The following is a 21,594-nucleotide window of genomic DNA, read 5'->3' as shown; positions in this document are numbered from 1 at the left end:
TGGGAAAAAAGAGTTTTCTCGTCCGTTATTATGGTAGAGCGCTCACTGCCAACTAAAAACTGGAGGTTAAATGTTTGCAGTTGATTGGAAATAGTCCGCAATATGAACAAGACAGGGTTGGATTTGTCTTTTTTTGTAATCTTTCATGTGGCAAATAACTATTTTGTTACCTTAAACTTTGGTTTCAATAAAGGCCACGTGCATTATTATGACTTCTGACAGCCAATCAGCAAATACATTTATGATTCAAATTAGTCTCTAAAAATTTTTTTGCACAAAAGTACATGTTTGAGACTTTATTGTTGTAAAACGACAACTTTTTTCATCAGCCATTCCAAAAATGTGAATTTTTCCTGTCAAATTAAACATTTTCTATCCTTCTAAAATTGTCAAAACGATATAAAATCTTGTTTAAAAATTTGTGAAGTGTTTTTTTCTTTTTATTACAATAATTCCCTCGCAATAAGTTAGTTGTAGTAAAATTATTATTTTTCTCTTTGAAATATTGTTTAATGTAGTATATAATAAAATATATAGATTTTGACCTTTTATTATTATTATTTTTTAATACCAAAGCAGCAAGTTTTGGGTTGTTTGAAATTAAAATATTAAAGATTTATTTGAAATCATTCAGTTCAAATTATTTGAAATCTTGTTTAAAAATGTTACTTTTTTTCTATTACAAATATATAAATTATTATTATTTTTCTATTTGGAATATTGTTTAAAAGTAGTATATAATGAAAAATGTTGATTTTAACCTCTGGTTAAACTTTACACCATTTAAAAAAATAAATTAATTAAAAAAAAAAGGTACTTAAGTGGCAAAGCAAGTTTTGAAAGTTTTTACAACCATTTTGTTTTGGTAAAAATGCAAGTAATAAAAGATTGCCCCGTACAGTGTTATTTAAAATTATTCCATTAAAATTATTTAAAATATTATTAAAAATGTTTGTTTTTTGTATTACAAATAATTCTTGTAAAATTATAATTATTTTTTTTAAACGTTTTTTTTAACTGTAATCTATAATGAACAATATGATTTTAACCTCTGCTAAAACATTACACAATAAACAAAAAAAAAATCTAAGTAGCAAAGTTATTTAGTTAAAATTATTAAAAATCTTGTTTAAAAATGTTTGGGTTTTTTTGCGTTACAAAGATTTTCTGGTGATGTGTTAATTCTTGTAAAATTCAGATTATTTTTTAAATATTTTTTTAGATGTAATATACAATGAACGATACGATTTTAACTTCTGGTAAAACATTACACAATTAAAAAACAAATCTAAGTAGCAAAACAAGTTTTGAAAATACTCCAACCTTTTTTGTAGTTAAAAATGCAATTATTAAAATATTGCCCCATAAATAGTTTTTTTTTTTTTCAAAGTGATTTAAAATCATGTTTAAAATGTGAGTTTTTTTTTAATTACAAATATTTTCTTGTGACCTGATTCGTTTTAAAATGATGGTTATTTTTCTCTCTGAAATTTGGTTTTAATGTATTATATAATGACAGATATAGATTTTAACCTCTGGTAAAACATTACACAATTAAAAAAAGTACTTAAGTGGCAATGCAAGTTTTGAAAGTACAACAATTTTATTTTGGTTAAAATTTCAATTATTAAAAGATTGCCCCATACAGAGTTATTTGACATTTTTGTATTAGAAAAATGTTCTTGTAATAACTTCATTCTTTTATAATTATGATTATTTTTTTCTTTGAAATGTAACATAATAACCAATACATTTTTAACCTGCAGTAAAACATTAATTAATTTAAAAACAAATATCTAAGTAGCAAAGCAAGTTTTGAAAATACTCCATTTTTTGGGGGGGGTAAAAATTAAAATATTAAAAGATTGCCCCATATAGAGTTATTTGAAATTATGTTATTTACAAATTTCATTTTTTTAACTACAAAGACTTTCTGGCGATGACATGATTCTTGTAAAATTATGATAATTTTTTCCTTTAAAATGTTTTTTTAAATGTTATATATAATTAACGATACGATTTTAACCTCTGGTAAAACATTACATTCTTAAAAAATATATAATAAAATACCAAATCAAGTTTCAAAAATACTCAAACCATTTTTGTTTTTTTTTGTAGTTAAAAATGCAATTATTAAAAGATTGCCCCATACATAGTTATTTAAAAATATTAAGTTAAAATTATTTAAAATCTTATTTTAAAATGTTTTATTTTTGTATTATTTTTTTTTGTGATGACTTAATTCTTGTAAAAATCTGTTTATTTCTTTCTTTGAACTGTTTTTTAAATGTAATATATAATGAACAATGCAATTTTAAACACTGGTAAAACATTACGCAATTTAAAAATACAAAAAAATTAATTAGCAAAACAAGTTTTGAAAATACTCAAACCTTTTTTGTAATCAAAAAATCAATTATTTAAAGACATACATTTTTCAAAATGATTTAAAATATTGTTTAAAATGTATGAGTTTTTTTTTTATTACAAATATGTTCTTGTAAAATGATGACTATTTTTCCTCTTTGAAATATTGTTTTAATGTAGTGTATAATGAAAAATAGAGATTTTAACCTCTGGTAAAACATTACATATTAAAAAAAATATATCAAAGTAGCAAAGCAAGTTTTGAAAATACTCCAACCGTTTTGCACTTATTAAAAGATTGCCCTATACATAGTTATTTGAAATTATATAGTTAAAATGATTTAAAATGTGTTTTTTTTTTGTATTACAATTTTATTTATTTTTTGATGACTTATTTCTTGTAAAAATCCGTTTATTTTTTTTCTTTGAACTGTTTTTTTAAATGCAATATATAATGAACAATGCAATTTTAACCACTGGTAAAACACTATGCAATTTAAAAAAAAAAAAAAAGCAAAGTTTTGAAAATACTCCAACCTTTTTTTGTTAATCAAAATTCAATTATTAAAAGACATACATTTTTCAAAATGATTTAAAATATTGTGTGAGGTTTTTTTTATTACAAATATGTTCTTCTTGTAAAATAATGACTATTTTTCCTCTTTGAAATATTGTTTTAATGTAGTGTACTTTGAAAAATAGAGATTTGAATCTCTGGTAAAACATTACACAATAAAGAAAAAAGAGGACCAAAGTGGCAGAGCAAGTTTTGAAAGTACTACAACCATTTTATTTGGGTAAAAATTCAAATATGAAAAGATTGCCCCATACAGAGTTTTATTTCCATTCACCTCCGTTGTGCAGCAATGGCAAAATGTCTTTAAAAGCAGGACTACGACTACATTTGCATGCATGATGACACTACTACCTTCAATTATTCATCCAATAATGTCCTGGCCCTGCCCATACATCCACTTAGCAGCAACAGGAAATCAAGAAAATACTTCAACCTGTTTCATGCAGTTCTATAAATACATTTAAAAAAAAGTGGATTAAATGTTGACCTGGCAGGGTCTCCTGTTTTCCTTCATGCAGCAGAGAGAGTGTTATTAGTATTAATCCTGCATCTGTTAGGTTTTTGTTGTGCAGGTCCAGCCCTCCGACTTGGGCCAGGATTTGACTGCACGCCACAGTCGACATGCACGCTGTCAAGAAGAACATGATGATGCTGTGTTAGCACACTCATACAACAACATGCAGGTAAGATACAAATTATAATAGAATAAATAAGAATACATGTAATAAATACAAATAATAAACAAGAATAATACTGGAAAAAGTTTAGCATATTCAACTGAATATGGCTTGAAAAGGATTTGCAAATCATTGTATTCTGTTTATATTTACATCTAACACCATTTCCCAACTCAAATGGAAACAGGGTTTGTAAACATTTTTACAACCCCCCCAAAAAATGGCCAAATTCTGAGTAACTGTCATTTCACCACCAAAACACTGACACTCATATAAATAATATACTTTCCTTTTAACGATTGGGCTTTTTCCACACAGACTCAAGCATCAACTATTTATTATTTTACAACTTTACAAATTCAAATAAGAAATGTACCTGCACTTGTGTACCAACTGGACTGGACTTGGTTTGCGGTCAATGTGTTTACATTCTATTTGCGCTACAGGATCACTAGCTACTTTATTTCTCTATTGATTTATTTTTGTATCTATTCCTATAAACCTATGCAATTCATAACCTACTCCAAGTATATCGTATATTTCTATTATTATTATGTACATATTATTGTTCTTAGGTGGTAGACATTTGGTTACATCTGGGACCTTGGCGACTCAACTCTCAACTCATTCTAAAGACAAAATAAACACCACCCGGATTACATCCCAACACACAAAAAAAATGTATTACGCAATTTCCGGAAAAATTGTGCGTTGATGCTGAAATGCGCAGGCTGGAATTAAATGCTAACGTTAGCATGCTGATATTTACAAAGCGCCAAGTAACAAGTCATATGATTATGACCTGTATAAATGCCAAATTTGCAACAACAAAAAAGTTAGCATGCTAACACTTAAAATGTGTCAAGTAGCAAGGTATATAACTCAGGGCGTTCGGCTGTCAAACTAGCTAAAAAAGTTAGCATGCTAATTAGCAGTGTGTGTCAAGTGGAAAGGTATATAACTCAGGGCGTTTGGCTGCCAAATTGGCTAAAAAAGTTAGCATGCTAATTAGCAGTGTGTGTCAAGTGGAAAGGTATATAACTCAGGGCGTTTGGCTGCCAAATTGGCTAAAAAAGTTAGCATGCTTATTAGCAGTGTGTGTCAAGTAGCAAGGTATATAACTAAGGGCGTTCGGCTGTCAAATTAGCTAAAAAAGTTAGCATGCTAATTAGCAGTGTGTGTCAAGTAGCAAGGTATATAACTAAGGGCGTTTGGCTGTCAAATTAGCTAAAAAAGTTAGCATGCTAACACTTAAAATGTGTCAAGTAGCAAGGTATACAACTCAGGGCGTTCGGCTGTCAAACTAGCTAAAAAAGTTAGCATGCTAATTAGCAGTGTGTGTCAAGTAGCAAGGTATATAACTAAGGGCGTTTGGCTGTCAAATTAGCTAAAAAAGTTAGCATGCTAACACTTAAAATGTGTCAAGTAGCAAGGTATATAGCATGCAGCCAGCAGCCACACATTTTTCCGGCACCTTTAACAAAACCGATAGACAAATTGTGAACACAAACTTCTTCGTCAGTGATGTATTGTTGTTTCCTGTCACAACAACAAACAGAGACATGTTGTAAGGGTACACAGCATGGAGCGCTACTGCCTACTGGTGCTGACGAGACGTGGGGCCGCCATCTTGGAGTGGTGATCCGCTCCACTCAGTGCAATTCATTATGCAGGAGCAATGAACTGTCAGCACATTTCATTCACCTTACCTCACTGAATACCACTCATTTTCACGCGCTTTCTTGTAGCCATGATAAAGGACACATATTTTATTATACATAGTTTGCTTAACAGTAATAGAATATTCTTATATGCTATAAGTGAGCAGACGTCCCAGATGAAAACTGGGAATATAATCCCAGAGAAGTGTCAGCTATTTTGAAGTTGAAGAAACAATATGATGAGGTTATATATACATGCTACATAAACAATGTATGAATAATTACATATCTATATAACTTATAGACTTTATCTCTGTTGCTGCAGCAGCAGAGAGTTTATTCTGTCTTGACACTTTGTATTGATATTTTCTATTACATTCTTCCCTCAAATAATCATGTTTACAGTCATTGTTTTATATGTATTTTTCATGCATGTCGCTTTGGATAAAAGTCCCACACATTTCACAAAGGTGGGCTACACAAAATTGGGTTGGAAAAGCTAGACTAAATTTAGACTTGCATAATACTGTATAGCCACTGTCCATCTGATTGTCTAGTTAGCTAACATATATTACCTCCCTACACAACCTGGACTGTGGTCCTAACGTTTACACCTGTTGGCTTTTACAATCTTTATCTTCATCATTTATTTGGGGATGGGTCGAATGCAGAGGACACATTTCGCCACACCTAGTGTGTGTGTGACAATCATTGATACTTTAACTTTATTTTAACTTTATGTTATTCAAGTAAGTGTTTAAATGTAATTAATTTCATTGACAAGCAATTCTATTATGGTCATACTCTTGTTGACTAGCGGCTAGGATTTCAGTACTATTGAAGATTTTTGCTCTTTAATTCTCAACTCTGTGCTAATATTCTTTTCACAAAATACAACCAATAGTACGTTAATTTTAAATCTTACTTGTGAAAAGTATTCCCCCGATTCCTATTTTCAGCAGTGCGGTCATTTGAGCAGGAAAACGCTGAACACCATCTTTGTTTTCTACCTGTCAACTGTAACTTTAGCATCTTTGTTTTCTACCTGTCAACTGTCAGTTTAGCATCTTTGTTTTCTACCTGTCAACTGTCACTTTAGCATCTTTGTTTTCTACCTGTCAACTGTCACTTTAGCATCTTTGTTTTCTACCTGTCAACTGTCACTTTAGCATCTTTGTTTTCTACCTGTCAACTGTCAGTTTAGCATCTTTGTTTTCTACCTGTCAACTTGTCACTTTAGCATCTTTGTTTTCTACCTGTCAACTGTCTGTTTTCCATCTTTGTTTTCTACCTGTCAACTGTCAGTTTAGCATCTTTGTTTTTTACCTGTCAACTGTCAGTTTTGCATCTTTGTTTTTTACCTGTCAACTGTCAGTTTAGCATCTTTGTTTTTTACCTGTCAACTGTCAGTTTAGCATCTTTGTTTTCTACCTGTCAACTGTCAGTTCAGCATCTTTGTTTTTTACCTGTCAACTGTCAGTTTAGCATCTTTGTTTTCTACCTGTCAACTGTCAGTTTAGCATCTTTGTTTTCTACCTGTCAACTGTCAGTTTAGCATCTTTGTTTTCTACCTGTCAACTGTCAGTTTAGCATCTTTGTTTTCTACCTGTCAACTGTCAGTTTAGCATCTTTGTTTTCTACCTGTCAACTGTCAGTTTAGCATCTTTGTTTTCTACCTGTCAACTGTCAGTTTAGCATCTTTGTTTTCTACCTGTCAACTGTCAGTTTAGCATCTTTGTTTTCTACCTGTCAACTGTCACTTTGGCATCTTTGTTTTCTACCTGTCAACTGTCAGCTTAGCATCTTTGTTTTCTACCTGTCAACTGTCAGCTTAGCATCTTTGTTTTCTACCTGTCAACTGTCAGTTTAGCATCTTTGTTTTCTACCTGTCAACTGTCACTTTGGCATCTTTGTTTTATACCTGTCAACTGTCACTTTGGCATCTTTGTTTTCTACCTGTCAACTGTCACTTTGGCATCTTTGTTTTCTACCTGTCAACTGTCACTTTGGCATCTTTGTTTTCTACCTGTCAACTGTCACTTTGGCATCTTTGTTTTCTACCTGTCAACTGTCACTTTGGCATCTTTGTTTTCTACCTGTCAACTGTCACTTTGGCATCTTTGTTTTCTACCTGTCAACCGTCAGTTTAGCATCTTTGTTTTCTACCTGTCAACCGTCAGTTTAGCATCTTTGTTTTCTACCTGTCAACTGTCACTTTGGCATCTTTGTTTTCTACCTGTCAACCGTCAGTTTAGCATCTTTGTTTTCTACCTGTCAACCGTCAGTTTAGCATCTTTGTTTTCTACCTGTCAACCGTCAGTTTAGCATCTTTGTTTTCTACCTGTCAACCGTCAGTTTAGCATCTTTGTTTTCTACCTGTCAACTGTCACTTTAGCATCTTTGTTTTCTACCTGTCAACTGTCAGTTTAGCATCTTTGTTTTTTACCTGTCAACTGTCAGTTTAGCATCTTTGTTTTCTACCTGTCAACTGTCAGTTTAGCATCTTTGTTTTCTACCTGTCAACTGTCAGTTTAGCATCTTTGTTTTCTACCTGTCAACTGTCACTTTGGCATCTTTGTTTTCTACCTGTCAACTGTCACTTTGGCATCTTTGTTTTCTACCTGTCAACTGTCAGTTTGGCATCTTTGTTTTCTACCTGTCAACTGTCAGTTTGGCATCTTTGTTTTCTACCTGTCAACCGTCAGTTTAGCATCTTTGTTTTCTACCTGTCAACTGTCAGTTTAGCATCTTTGTTTTCTACCTGTCAACTGTCAGTTTAGCATCTTTGTTTTCTACCTGTCAACTGTCAGTTTAGCATCTTTTTTTTACCTGTCAACTGTCAGTTTAGCATCTTTGTTTTCTACCAGTCAACTGTCACTTTGGCATCTTTGTTTTCTACCTGTCAACTGTCAGTTTTGCATCTTTGTTTTCTACCTGTCAACTGTCAGTTTAGCATCTTTGTTTTCTACCTGTCAACTGTCAGTTTAGCATCTTTGTTTTCTACCTGTCAACTGTCAGTTTAGCATCTTTTTTTTACCTGTCAACTGTCAGTTTAGCATCTTTGTTTTCTACCAGTCAACTGTCAATTTGGCAACTTTGTTTTCTACCTGTCAACTGTCTGTTTTGCATCTTTGTTCTCTACCTGTCAACTGTCAGTTTAGCATCTTTGTTTTCTACCTGTCAACCGTCAGTTTAGCATCTTTGTTTTCTACCTGTCAACTGTCAGTTTAGCATCTTTGTTTTCTACCTGTCAACTGTCAGTTTAGCATCTTTGTTTTCTACCTGTCAACTGTCAGTTTAGCATCTTTTTTTTACCTGTCAACTGTCAGTTTAGCATCTTTGTTTTCTACCAGTCAACTGTCACTTTGGCATCTTTGTTTTCTACCTGTCAACTGTCAGTTTTGCATCTTTGTTTTCTACCTGTCAACTGTCAGTTTAGCATCTTTGTTTTCTACCTGTCAACTGTCAGTTTAGCATCTTTGTTTTCTACCTGTCAACTGTCAGTTTAGCATCTTTTTTTTACCTGTCAACTGTCAGTTTAGCATCTTTGTTTTCTACCAGTCAACTGTCAATTTGGCAACTTTGTTTTCTACCTGTCAACTGTCTGTTTTGCATCTTTGTTCTCTACCTGTCAACTGTCAGTTTAGCATCTTTGTTTTCTACCTGTCAACTGTCAGTTTAGCATCTTTGTTTTCTACCAGTCAACTGTCACTTTGGCATCTTTGTTTTCTACCTGTCAACTGTCAGTTTTGCATCTTTGTTTTCTACCTGTCAACTGTCAATTTGGCAACTTTGTTTTCTACCTGTCAACTGTCTGTTTTGCATCTTTGTTCTCTACCTGTCAACTGTCAATTTAGGCTGCTCGCCGGCTCCTCATCACCACTTCAAGATGGCGGCCCAATTTCTCGCGTCACAGCGGCCAATGCTGCGTTTACTTATAACATGTCTATGACAACAAGTCAACTTTAAGACACATAAAAAGAAAACGTTCAAGAAAAATAAACAGAAAAAGTATTAGTTTAAGACACATAGAGAAAAAAATATTAGTTTAAGACGGATGGAGATAAAAAGTATTAGTTTAAGACGGATAGAGATAAAAAGTATTAGTTTAAGACGGATAGAGATAAAAAGTATTAGTTTAAGACGGATAGAGATCAAAAGTATTAGTTGAAGACACATAAATAGAAAAAGCTTTCACCCGAACTCCAGATGAATAGCCATTGAGTCAGCCATCTTGGCAGCAAATGCAGGAAGTCGAGGGGTCGGACGCCGGAACTGACGTCATGAATAAGCGCCGCGGGAAACATCTTCGACAAAGAACATTTTAATAAATGGACGTTTTTCAATGCTGTAACTATTATATTAGATTATATTGATGCTCACGTTTTCATGAAAAAAATATGACATTTAAAAAGATGAATTGAATACGTGCTTACAGTGCTGCGGGGAGGCGGCGACTTGTTTTTGTTTTAATTTTACAAAACTTATTTATAAATTGCAAGATTTACAAACACTTGTTACCTAGTTTATGGACTTGCCTCTTTGTGATGTTAACTTCCTGTTGCTCTTATTCTGACGGCGCTATGAGCGGAAGTGGTGACACGTTGTGGGGAAGTGGATTTTTTTTTTTAAAACAAACGCTCCACCACAACGTGCACCTTCAAAATAAGAGCTCAGGCCATGTATACTTTATAACAGCTTATAACAGGAACTTAACAACACAAAGAATAGGTTACACAATTGAGAAAAAATAATCAAAATATGTACAAAACAGTACAAAACAGCGCCAGGGGGTTGTAAACTCAATAAAGTAACTCAAATAGAATGCAAAAGATGTACATTTCTATATAAGGAGGTGCTAAGCCATAGGCTCACACAATTTCAGTAAACAACTAAAGTTTGGAACACAGCATCATTGTTTTCACAGCTTTTTGCTTGTTGGAGGTTGAGAGTGTTTTAACAAAGAGTTTTAATTCTTTTTTAAAGGCAGAAAAAACAGGTGGCGTATTGAGAAACTTACTTTTATGAACATAAAACTTAGCCAATAGTATCATGAGGCCCAGGCTTAGACTGATTTATTTTATTTTATTTTAATCTTTTATTTTTATCTCCCCTGGCTAGAGATCGTTATTTTAGTAATGTTATTTTAGAAAATGTCAATCTATAATACATTTTTTGGAATGTGACACAGTACTTGTATTTTTGGGAGGAGCTAAGAGTTAGACTGCGATCCAAAGGTAGATATGTCCTATGGATGATATTACATTATCAAACTGTTTGTCTTGGGAGCCACATTGGACAAACTCATCTGGTTGAGGGCCAAATGTAAAGTAACAAAATACCATTTTTGTGTTGGTTACATTTATTTATTTATGTTTTTGCGCCATGACTAGGGTTGTTTGGATTGAGTAATTTAACATTCACACAATAGAACACTTACACCAGTATTGTGCTTAGCAACTGGAGTATTCTTATGTTTTTTTTATGCTTTGTGTCATGTTTACAAAGACTATAACATTGGGCCAAATATATATATATATATATATATATATATATATATATACACATATATATATATATATATGTGTGTGTGTGTGTGTGTGTGCGTGCGTGTGTGTGTGCGCTGATTTTATATTAATGTATATATATATATATGTATATATATATATATATATATAAAACAAGTCTATACATATATATTTTGTTACTTAACATCCAGTAAATATATATATATGTATGTATATATATGTATATATATATGTATATATATACATATGAAAAGTCCCTCTCTCTCTCTCTGTCTCTCTCTCCCTCTATATATATATATATATATATATATATATATATATATTTGTGTGTGTATATATATATATATATATATATATATACACATATGTATGTATATATATATATTTTTTTCCATATATATATATGTACATGTGTACATATTATATTAATATAATGGCTCAATATTAAATATAATTGGAAAGTTGGACCACTACTTCGTTTACTTCCCTGACAAACTCCTTAAAGTTTTGTAATCAACCTGGATAAGTGTTTAGCATTTTTTCCCATCATGCATTGTGATGGATTTAAATGGGTGTCATTTTTAATCTTTTAGGGGGAAGGTTTATATTATCCACACAATACTGCAAAGTTGCATTTGTTGTCATAGCATGGAAAAGGAAGCTTGTTGCAGCGGATATGACGTAGGATGCTGACCTCTGCTGGCCGCTGGTGCGCACTGCATCACACGTGGTACACTTCTGTCTTTACCAGACGTCACGTGACTAGAAATACATTCAATACACAATGTGTCATATATACACAGGTGGGTAGAGTAGCCAGAAATTGTACTCAAGTAAGAGTACTGTTACTTTAGAGATTTATTACTCAAGTAAAAGTAAGAAGTAGTCACCCAAATATTTACTTGAGTAGAAGTAAAAAGTATGTTGGGAAAAAACTACTCAAGTACTGAGTAACTGATGAGTAACCTGTTTGTTTAATGATTACGGCAACAAATAATGCACAAAAACATAAAAATAGCAATGAACAAATTCATAGCCAGGAATATCTCTTAAGCAACTAAAACAATAATATATATTAAATAATAATACATTAAAATTAAGGCAAATTGAGCCACAATAACTTAACAGCACCATAGGCTCAGTAGGCATTGATTGATTGATTGATTGAAACTTGTATTAGTAGATTGCACAGTACAGTACATATTCCGCACAATTGATCACTAAATGGTAACACCCCAATAAGTTTTTCAACGTTAATCAATTACCTAATAAATGACCAAGTTGAGGTGATCTACCTCATATATACATACACACATATATACATACATACCTTTATATATACAGTATATAATTTATAGTTATTTATTTTGCCGTTTTTGTTCCCATGTTAAAGGTGTTTTAATGAATATACATGCATGTTTAACACATAGATTTCTATCTTTAACGAAGACAAGAATATAAGTTGGTGTATTACCTGACTGTAGTGCTGATAACGTCCACGTTTTCAAATGGAGGAGAAAAAGAGTTCCTCCTTCCTGTCTAATACCACATGAAAGTGGTTGGTTTTTGGCATCTTATTTGTCCAGCTTCCATATTGGTTTTTATACACTTTACAAGAAATAAATTGGCGGCAAACTCCGTAGCTTGCTAGCTTGTTTGCGCTGGCTTTCGGAGACTCTTATTTTGTTAGCGCAGGCGCGATGGAGCGGCGCTTTTATTGTGAAGACAGGAACTGTGCGATCAGTCTTTAGGCTTTTGACGGGAAGTACGGTTGAAATAACAAGTGTCTTTTTTCGTTTACACTTTTGATTGATTCATTGATAGATTGAAACGTTTATTAGTAGATTGCACAGTACAGTACATATTCCGTACAATTGATCACTAAATGGTAACACCCCAATAAGTTTTTCAACATGTCGGGTTCTACGTGTGACGGTCACGTGACCAGCTGGCTCTGTTTGATTGGTCCAACGTCACCAGTGACTGCATGTGATTGGTGAAACGCAGGCATGCGTAGTTCCTACTTAGAATGCGTGTCTGACAAAATCAAAACAAACAAAACGTGCATTAACAGATCGATAAAAAAAAAGTAGCGAGTAGCGACCTGATTGTAGATAAATGGAGCGGAGTAAAAGTAGTGTTTCTTCTTTATAAATATACTCAAGTAAAAGTAAAAGTATGTTGCATAAAAACTACTCTTAGAAGTACAATTTATCCCAAAAGTTACTCAAGTAGATGTAACGGAGTAAATGTAGCGCGTTACTACCCACCTCTGCATATATATACATAAATATATATATATATATATATATATATATATGACACATTGTGTTTTTAATACATTTATAGTCATATCTGGTATAATTTGTTACATTTTATTCATATTTAAGTACTCAATTATATTATATATATTTCTTGTATAATTGAAATATTTGTATAATTTAATTCATAAATTATATATGAAATGTTTGTATTGACAATATACAGAATCAGGTGAGATTTGTGAAACAAGCAATCATTTTATTGAGAAAGAAAAGTGAGCCCTATGTACAATATGTAAAAAACTAGGAGAAGCAAACAAAGACAATCATATCAGTCCAAATATGGCGGTCGTATCGGTCCAGATATGGCGGTCGTATCGGTCCAGATATGGCGGTCGTATCGGTCCAGATATGGCGGTCGTATCGGTCCAGATATGGCGGTCGTATCGGTCCAAATATGGCGGTCGTATCGGTCCAAATATGGCGGTCGTATCGGTCCAGATATGGCGGTCGTATCGGTCCAAATATGGCGGTCGTATCGGTCCCAATATGGCGGTCGTATCGGTCCAAATATGGCGGTCGTATCGGTCCAGATATGGCGGTCGTATCGGTCCAAACATGGCGGTCGTATCGGTCCAAACATGGCGGTCGTATCGGTCCAAATATGGCGGTCGTATCGGTCCAAACATGGCGGTCGTATCGGTCCAAACATGGCGGTCGTATCGGTCCAAATATGGCGGTCGTATCGGTCCAAATATGGTGGTCATATCAGTCCAAATATGGCGGTCGTATTGGTCCAGATATGGCGGTCGTATCGGTCCAAATATGGCGGTCGTATCGGTCCAGATATGGTGGTCGTATCGGTCCAGATATGGTGGTCGTATCAGTCCAAATATGGCGGTCGTATCGGTCCAAATATGGCGGTCGTATCGGTCCAAATATGGCGGTCATATCGGTCCAAATATGGCGGTCATATCGGTCCAAATATGGAGGTCGTATCGGTCCCAATATGGTGGTCGTATCGGTCCAAATATGGCGGTCGTATCGGTCCCAATATGGCGGTCGTATCGGTCCCAATATGGCGGTCGTATCGGTCCAAATATGGCGGTCGTATCGGTCCCAATATGGCGGTCGTATCGGTCCAAATATGGCGGTCGTATCGGTCCAGATATGGCGGTCGTATCGGTCCAGATATGGCGGTCGTATCGGTCCAAATATGGCGGTCGTATCGGCCCAGATATGGCGGTCGTATCGGTCCAGATATGGCGGTCGTATCGGTCCAAACATGGCGGTCATATCGGTCCAAACATGGCGGTCGTATCGGTCCAAATATGGCGGTCGTATCGGTCCAAATGTGGCGGTCGTATCGGTCCAAATATGGCGGTCGTATCGGTCCAAATATGGCGGTCGTATCGGTCCAAATATGGCGGTCGTATCGGCCCAAATATGGCGGTCGTATCGGTCCAAACATGGCGGTCGTATCGGTCCCAATATGGCGGTCGTATCGGTCCCAATATGGTGGTCGTATCGGTCCAAATGTGGTCTTCCTCTGCCAAACACCTGGGAGTGTCCAAGTCCTGCTGTCCAAAAAGGCGGTGGAAGGTAGGAAGGAAGCAAGGAAGAAAGGAAAGAAGGAAGGAAAGAAGAATCATCCTCTGTCTTCGTGAGCCCAGACCTAAACCAGCAGGCTTCGCGTGGCATCCAAAAGTCCTCAGCACATTGAGCAGTAGTGCAGGACATGCTTCCTTGCTGCCCTGCTGCCCCCTGCTGCCCCCTGCTGGCCGCAGCTGGCCACTGCTAGGAAATATTCTCTTTGGATTGAGAATCCCATTCATCGCTTTTGCTTTCTTTTGTCTTCTTTATACACACACACACACACACACACACACACACACACACACACACACACACACACACACACACACACACACACGCACACAAGCAGAGATGTAGGGCCTGACCTACTAAGATCCAAAGACAGGTGTGATTGATTGACAGCTGCCATACTTAATGCGACCATGGAGACACTCATGTTCCCCGCCTGTTCTGTTTCCAAACATGCAGAACACAAATGATGGAGCATGCAGCACTTTTTATGGGCATTCTAGACTCAGTGGTCTCCAACTTCCTGTTAGCATCCAGAAGGCGGTGGCGCTAACTGCCGGCGTGCGCTGGAATGTTCCACCTCTAAGAAAATGTATATTGTAAGGTTGTTGTTTAGTTTTTTTAAATACAGGAAATATGTTAATAATATATATTTTACAGGTGCTGGCGTGTTGAAATCAGATGAATTGAGGGATGAATAATTATGACAAAGCATTTCAATGTTATTGTCGTCATGACAACTTTTTACATACAAAACTTTGATGTAAAGTCCATAAATAGACATCACCTTTTACATTATTACATCTTATCATATTTGCAGTCCACTTTATTTTTAGATTTTTATTTCATTTTACTATCAGATTTTTATTTCATTATTTTTTCATTTCATTATCATATGTCTTTGTATTGTTATATTCTTATTTCATTGTATTGTTATATTCTTATTTCATTGTATTGTTATATTCTTATTTCATGTTACTGTTATAATTTTACTGTTATATTTTATTGTTGTATTTGTATTTCATTTTATTGTTATTTTTTTGTAATGTTATATTTGTATTTATTTGTATTGTCATATTGTTATTTAATTTTACTGTTGTAAAGTATATGTATTTTATTGCATTATCAATATTAATTTCCTTTTTATTATCAAATATTATTTTATTTTTATATTTTTATTTTATGATGTTATATCTTTATCTCATTTGATTGTTTCATTTCCTCATGTATTGATGTGAATTGGTAAGTATAAACACAGTAAAAGTTAAGTTGTAGTATCAACATCAATTGGGTGATTCATCCGCGCATCAAAATCATTTTGGGTGATTAATCACATGAGTTAGGTGAATAATCACATAAGTCAAGGAGTTAAGGGATTAATCAGATGAGTTAGGTGATTAATCACATAAATTAAGAAGTTAAGTGAGTAATCAGATGAGTTAAGTGATTAATCACATAAGTTAAGAAGTTAAGTGATTAATCACATGAGTTAGGTGAATAATCACATAAATTAAGAAGTTAAGTGATTAATCACATGAGTTAGGTGATTAATCAGATGAGTTAGGTGATTAATTAGATGAGTTAGGTGAATAATCACATAAGTCAAGGAGTTAAGGGATTAATCAGATGAGTTAGGTGATTAATCACATGAGTTAGGTGATTAATCACATAAGTTAAGGAGTTAGGTGATTAATCACATCAGTTAGGTGATTAATCACATAAATTAATAGATTAATCAGATGAGTTAGGTGATTAATCAGATGAGTTAAGTGATTAATCACATGAGTTAGGTGATAAATCAAATGAGTTAGGCCATTAATTACATAAGTTAAGGAGTTAGGTGATTAATCACATAAGTTAAGAAGTTAAGTGATTAATCACATGAGTTAGGTGATTAATCAAATGAGTTATGTGATTAATCAGATGAGTTAGGTCATTAATTACATAAGTTAAGGAGTTAGGTGATTAATCACATAAGTTAAGAAGTTAAGTGATTAATCAGATGAGTTAAGTGATTACTCACATGAGTTAGGTGATTAATCAGATGAGTTAGGTGATTAATCAGATGAGTTAGGTGATTAATCACATAAGTTAAGGAGTTACATGATTAATCATATGAGTTAGGTGATTAATCACATAAGTTAATAAGTTAAGTGATTAATCAGATGAGTTAGGTGATTAATCACATGAGTTATGTAATCAGATGAGTTAGGTCATTAATTACATAAGTTAAGGAGTTAGGTGATTAATCACATAAGTTAAGAAGTTAAGTGATTAATCAGATGAGTTAGGTGATTAATCAGATGAGTTAAGTGATTACTCACAGGAGTTAGGTGATTAATCACATCAGTTATGTGATTAATCACATGAGTTAGGTGATTAATCACATAAATTAAGGGGTTGGGTGATTAATCAGATGAGTTTGATGATTAATCGGATAAGTTAGGCGATTAATCACATGGGTTAGGTGATTAATCAGACGAGTTAAATGATTAATCAAATAAGTTAAGGAGTTAGGTGATTAATCAGACGAGTTAGGTGATTAATCAGACGAGTTAGGCGATTAATCACATGAGTTAAGTGATTAATCACATGAGTTAGGTGATTAATCGCACGAGTTAGGTGGTTAGTTTGAATGGTCCCAAGCAGCAGCTGTACAATGGTAAAAGGATATTGCTGAAAAAACAACATGTCTATTATTTGACACGCCTCTTTTCTGCCAGTTTGGTCTTGATAAATCACTCTGCGTGAGCTGAGCACTTGTGATGAGCAGGTGTTTTAGTAGATCAGGCCCAAAGTGGTGACAGGAAGTGGTTCTACCACAGCAGGACGCGGGTGTGCTCCTCTCACTAGTGTCCTCTGGGGGCCACACTTTGGGGCGTGGCCACAGTTTGGGGCGTGGCCTCAGTGAGTGCAGTGAGCCTAGCGTCACCTCCGTCCCGTTCTAGCTGCCTGTCTGCTGTCCTCTTTGACCTCCGTCCTCCCTGACCGCCGTCCTCCTTGACCGCCGTCCTCCTTGACCGCCGTCCTCCTTGACTTCTGTCCTCCTTGACTTCTGTCCTCCTTGACCGCCATCCTCCTTGACCGCTGTCCTCCTTGACTTCTGTCCTCCCTGACCGCCGTCCTCCTAGACCGCCGTCCTCCTTGACCGCCGTCCTCCTTGACCGCCGTCCTCCTTGACTTCTGTCCTCCTTGACTTCTGTCCTCCTTGACCGCCATCCTCCTTGACCACTGTCCTCCTTGACTTCTGTCCTCCTTGACCGCTGTCCTCCTTGACTTCTGTCCTCCTTGACCGCCGTCTTCCTTGACCGCCGTCCTCCTTGACCGTTGTCCTTGGTGGTGCACGCTGACCACAAAAACAGTAGAAAAAATAGTTCAGTCACCAGCGTTTGATAGTCCAAATATTAGTGTTAGCACTTTTAATTTCTTTTTTTCCCCCCACACAATTTTATATTTTTATAATTGTTATATTTGTATATAAAATGACTTAATACTATATCCAATTGAATATAAAAAGAAAAACAATTACACACACACACATATATATATATATATATATATATATATATATATATGTATATATATATATATATATATATATATATATATATATACATGTATATATATATAAATATATATATATATATTCGATAAAATATTGAATAAATTAAAAAGATAAAGAGAAAACAAAGGACATATTTTACAATATTACATAATACTATGTAATATTACAAAAATCAATTAAAAAGTAAAAAAGTAAAAAATGGACATATTTAATAATATGACTTAATAAAGTAGATCTGACATAACCCAATGTGATGTGAGGTCAGAGGGTTGCCATGGTTACCGTGAGGGTGGCTATAGCTGGCTGTGTCGCGGCGGAGGTTCCAGCTTGTGTGAGAGAGCGGTGAGAACCTGCTGGAACTTGTGGTAACGTTCCTGCTGGCTGACCTCTGACCCTCCACTGCCCCACAGCACACGCATCTGGAACTCAGTCTGGAAGATGGACGCTATCTCCTCCTGCACCTGCAAGTCTGACCACACCACACCACACCTTTACCACACCACACCTTTACCACACCACACCTTTACCACACCACAACTTTACCACACCACACCTTTATCACACCACACCTTTACCACACCACACCTTTATCACACCACACCTTTACCACACCACAACTTTACCACACCACACCTTAACCACACCACACCTTTACCACACCACAACTTTACCACACCACACCTTTATCACACCACACCTTTACCACACCACACCTTTACCACACCACACCTTTACCACACCACACCTTTATCACACCACACCTTTACCACACCACACCTTTATCACACCACACCTTTACCACACCACACCTTTATCACACCACACCTTTACCACACCACAACTTTACCACACCACACCTTAACCACACCACACCTTTACCACACCACACCTTTATCACACCACACCTTTACCACACCACAACTTTACCACACCACACCTTTACCACAGCTTCACTCCCACAATGCAACACTCTTCAATGTGTATGTTTAAGTGTAAAAATCATCGCTGTTGCCACTGGGCTTCTGAAAAAGAGGTGTGGCCTCCTAATTTCTGTGAAAAAGAGGTGTGGCCTCATAATTCCTGTGAAAAAGAGGTGTGGCCTCATAATTTATGTGAAAAAGAGGTGTGGCCTCCTAATTTCTGTGAAAAAGAGGTGTGGCCTCATAATTCCTGTGAAAAAGAGGTGTGGCCTCATAATTTATGTGAAAAAGAGGTGTGGCCTCATAATTTATGTGAAAAAGAGGTGTGGCCTCATAATTCCTGTGAAAAAGAGGTGTGGCCTCATAATTTATGTGAAAAAGAGGTGTGGCCTCATAATTACTGTGAAAAAGAGGTGTGGCCTCCTAATTTCTGTGAAAAAGAGGTGTGGCCTCATAATTCCTGTGAAAAAAGAGGTGTGGCATTATAATTACTGTGAAAAAGAGGTGTGGCCTCATAATTTCTGTGAAAAAGAGGTGTGGCCTCATAATTACTGTGAAAAAGAGGTGTGGCCTCATAATTACTGTGAAAAAGAGGTGTGGCCTCATAATTTCTGTGAAAGAGAGGTGTGGCCTCATAATTTCTGTGAAAAAGAGGTGTGGCCTCATAATTACTGTGAAAAAGAGGTGTGGCCTCATAATTTCTGTGAAAAAGAGGTGTGGCCTCATAATTACTGTGAAAAAGAGGTGTGGCATCATAATTCCTTTGAAAAAGAGGTGTGGCCTCCTAATTTCTGTGAAAAAGAGGTGTGGCCTCATAATTCCTGTGAAAAAGAGGTGTGGCCTCCTACTTCCTGTGAAAAAGAGGTGTGGCCTCATAATTCCTATGAAAAAGAGGTGTGGCCTCCTAATTCCTGTGAAAAAGAGGTGTGGCCTCCTAATTCCTGTGAAAAAGAGGTGTGGCCTCCTAATTCCTGTGAAAAAGAGGTGTGGCCTCCTAATTCCTGTGAAAAAGAGGTGTGGCCTCCTACTTCCTGTGAAAAAGTGGAGTGACCTCCTACTTCCTGTGAAAAAGAGGTGTGGCCTCCTACTTCCTGTGAAAAAGAGGTGAACAGACGTGCTGCCGGTCTTCAAAGAGTCCAATGATTGGTGTGTTTACCCTGCAGTTTGCTGTGGGCGTTGCTCCGGTACACCCCCCTGTGGTGCGCCACGCTGCGTGCGGCCTCCAGGTGATGCATGACCACGTCCACGCCCACCTCGCCGCTCTCCCAGGGCTCCGGCACCTCGCCCGGGGCCAGGCCTCGCTCTAGCAGCGCCAGGACGGGTATGACGTGCGGGAAGGTGGTGGTGGCCAGGACGCTGGACTCTGAAATAACAAACACCATTTTGCTCCAGCAGGTGGTGCTGCACTCAACATACACCCTTCAAACAGCAAGTGTACTCAATCCAGGACTTTTGTGGGTTCTTACACTAGCATGTTCATGTCTAATGTAGAATGTAGTGGGTGGGGCTTATAGTCAGGTGTGACTTATATGCAGATAAACAATGTATTCCCCTAAAAGTGGGTGGGGCTTATAGTCAGGTGCGACTTATATACAGATAAACAATGAATTCCCCTAAAAGTGGGTGGGGCTTATAGTCAGGTGCGACTTATATACAGATAAACAATGTATTCCCCTAAAGTGTAGTGGGTGGGGCTTATAGTCAGGTGCGACTTATATACAGATAAACAATGTGTTCCCCTAAAGTGTAGTGGGTGGGGCTTATAGTCAGGTGCAACTTATATACAGATAAACAATGTATTCCCCTAAAATGTAGTGGGTGGGGCTTATAGTCAGGTGCGACTTATATACAGATAAACAATGTATTCCCCTGAAGTGTAGTGGGTGGGGCTTATAGTCGGGTGCGACTTATATGCAGATAAACAATGTATTCCCCTAAAAGTGGGTGGGGCTTATAGTCGGGTGCGACTTATATACAGATAAACAATGTATTCCCCTAAAGTGTAGTGGGTGGGGCTTATAGTCAGGTGCGACTTATATACAGATAAACAATGTATTCCCCTAAAGTGTGGTGGGTGGGGCTTATAGTCGGGTGCGACTTATATACAGATGAACAATGTATTCCCCTAAAGTGTAGTGGGTGGGGCTTATAGTCCGGTGCGACTTATATACAGATAAACAATGTATTCCCCTAAAAGTGGGTGGGGCTTATAGTCGGGTGCGACTTATATACAGATAAACAATGTATTCCCCTAAAAGTGGGTGGGGCTTATAGTCAGGTGTGACTTATATGCAGATAAACAATGTATTCCCCTAAAATGTAGTGGGTGGGGCTTATAGTCAGGTGCGACTTATATACAGATAAACAATGTATTCCCCTGAAGTGTAGTGGGTGGGGCTTATAGTCAGGTGCGACTTATATGCAGATAAACAA

The 21,594-nt window shown here is 36.0% G+C and overlaps 1 protein-coding gene and 1 long non-coding RNA gene across 4 annotated transcripts in view; both read right to left on the bottom strand.

Moving 5' to 3' along the window:
- Positions 1 to 3,130: 3,130 nt before the first annotated feature.
- LOC133557009 (uncharacterized) lies at positions 3,131 to 9,591 on the bottom strand. Its single transcript, XR_009807645.1, has 2 exons — positions 9,481 to 9,591; positions 3,131 to 3,572 (listed from the first exon to the last, which is right to left on the bottom strand). It is a non-coding gene; the product is annotated as an uncharacterized LOC133557009 (long non-coding RNA).
- Positions 9,592 to 17,812: 8,221 nt separating this feature from the next.
- sh2d3ca (SH2 domain containing 3Ca) overlaps positions 17,813 to 21,594 on the bottom strand; it is a 54,323-nt gene continuing 50,541 nt past the window's right edge. For all 3 annotated transcript variants that reach the window (XM_061907291.1, XM_061907290.1, XM_061907292.1), the window contains 3 exons: positions 20,318 to 20,524; positions 18,524 to 18,710; positions 17,813 to 18,022 (listed from right to left, as the gene is read on the bottom strand). In XM_061907291.1, coding sequence (XP_061763275.1) covers positions 18,535 to 18,710; positions 20,318 to 20,524 — 383 coding nt within the window. In that variant the 3' untranslated portion in view covers positions 17,813 to 18,022; positions 18,524 to 18,534. The remainder of the gene's footprint in view (positions 18,023 to 18,523; positions 18,711 to 20,317; positions 20,525 to 21,594) is intronic.

Source organism: Nerophis ophidion, linkage group LG08, assembly GCF_033978795.1.
Source record: "Nerophis ophidion isolate RoL-2023_Sa linkage group LG08, RoL_Noph_v1.0, whole genome shotgun sequence".
In the NCBI taxonomy this organism is placed as follows: domain Eukaryota; kingdom Metazoa; phylum Chordata; class Actinopteri; order Syngnathiformes; family Syngnathidae; genus Nerophis; species Nerophis ophidion.
This window is presented reverse-complemented; position numbering and strand designations above follow the sequence as displayed.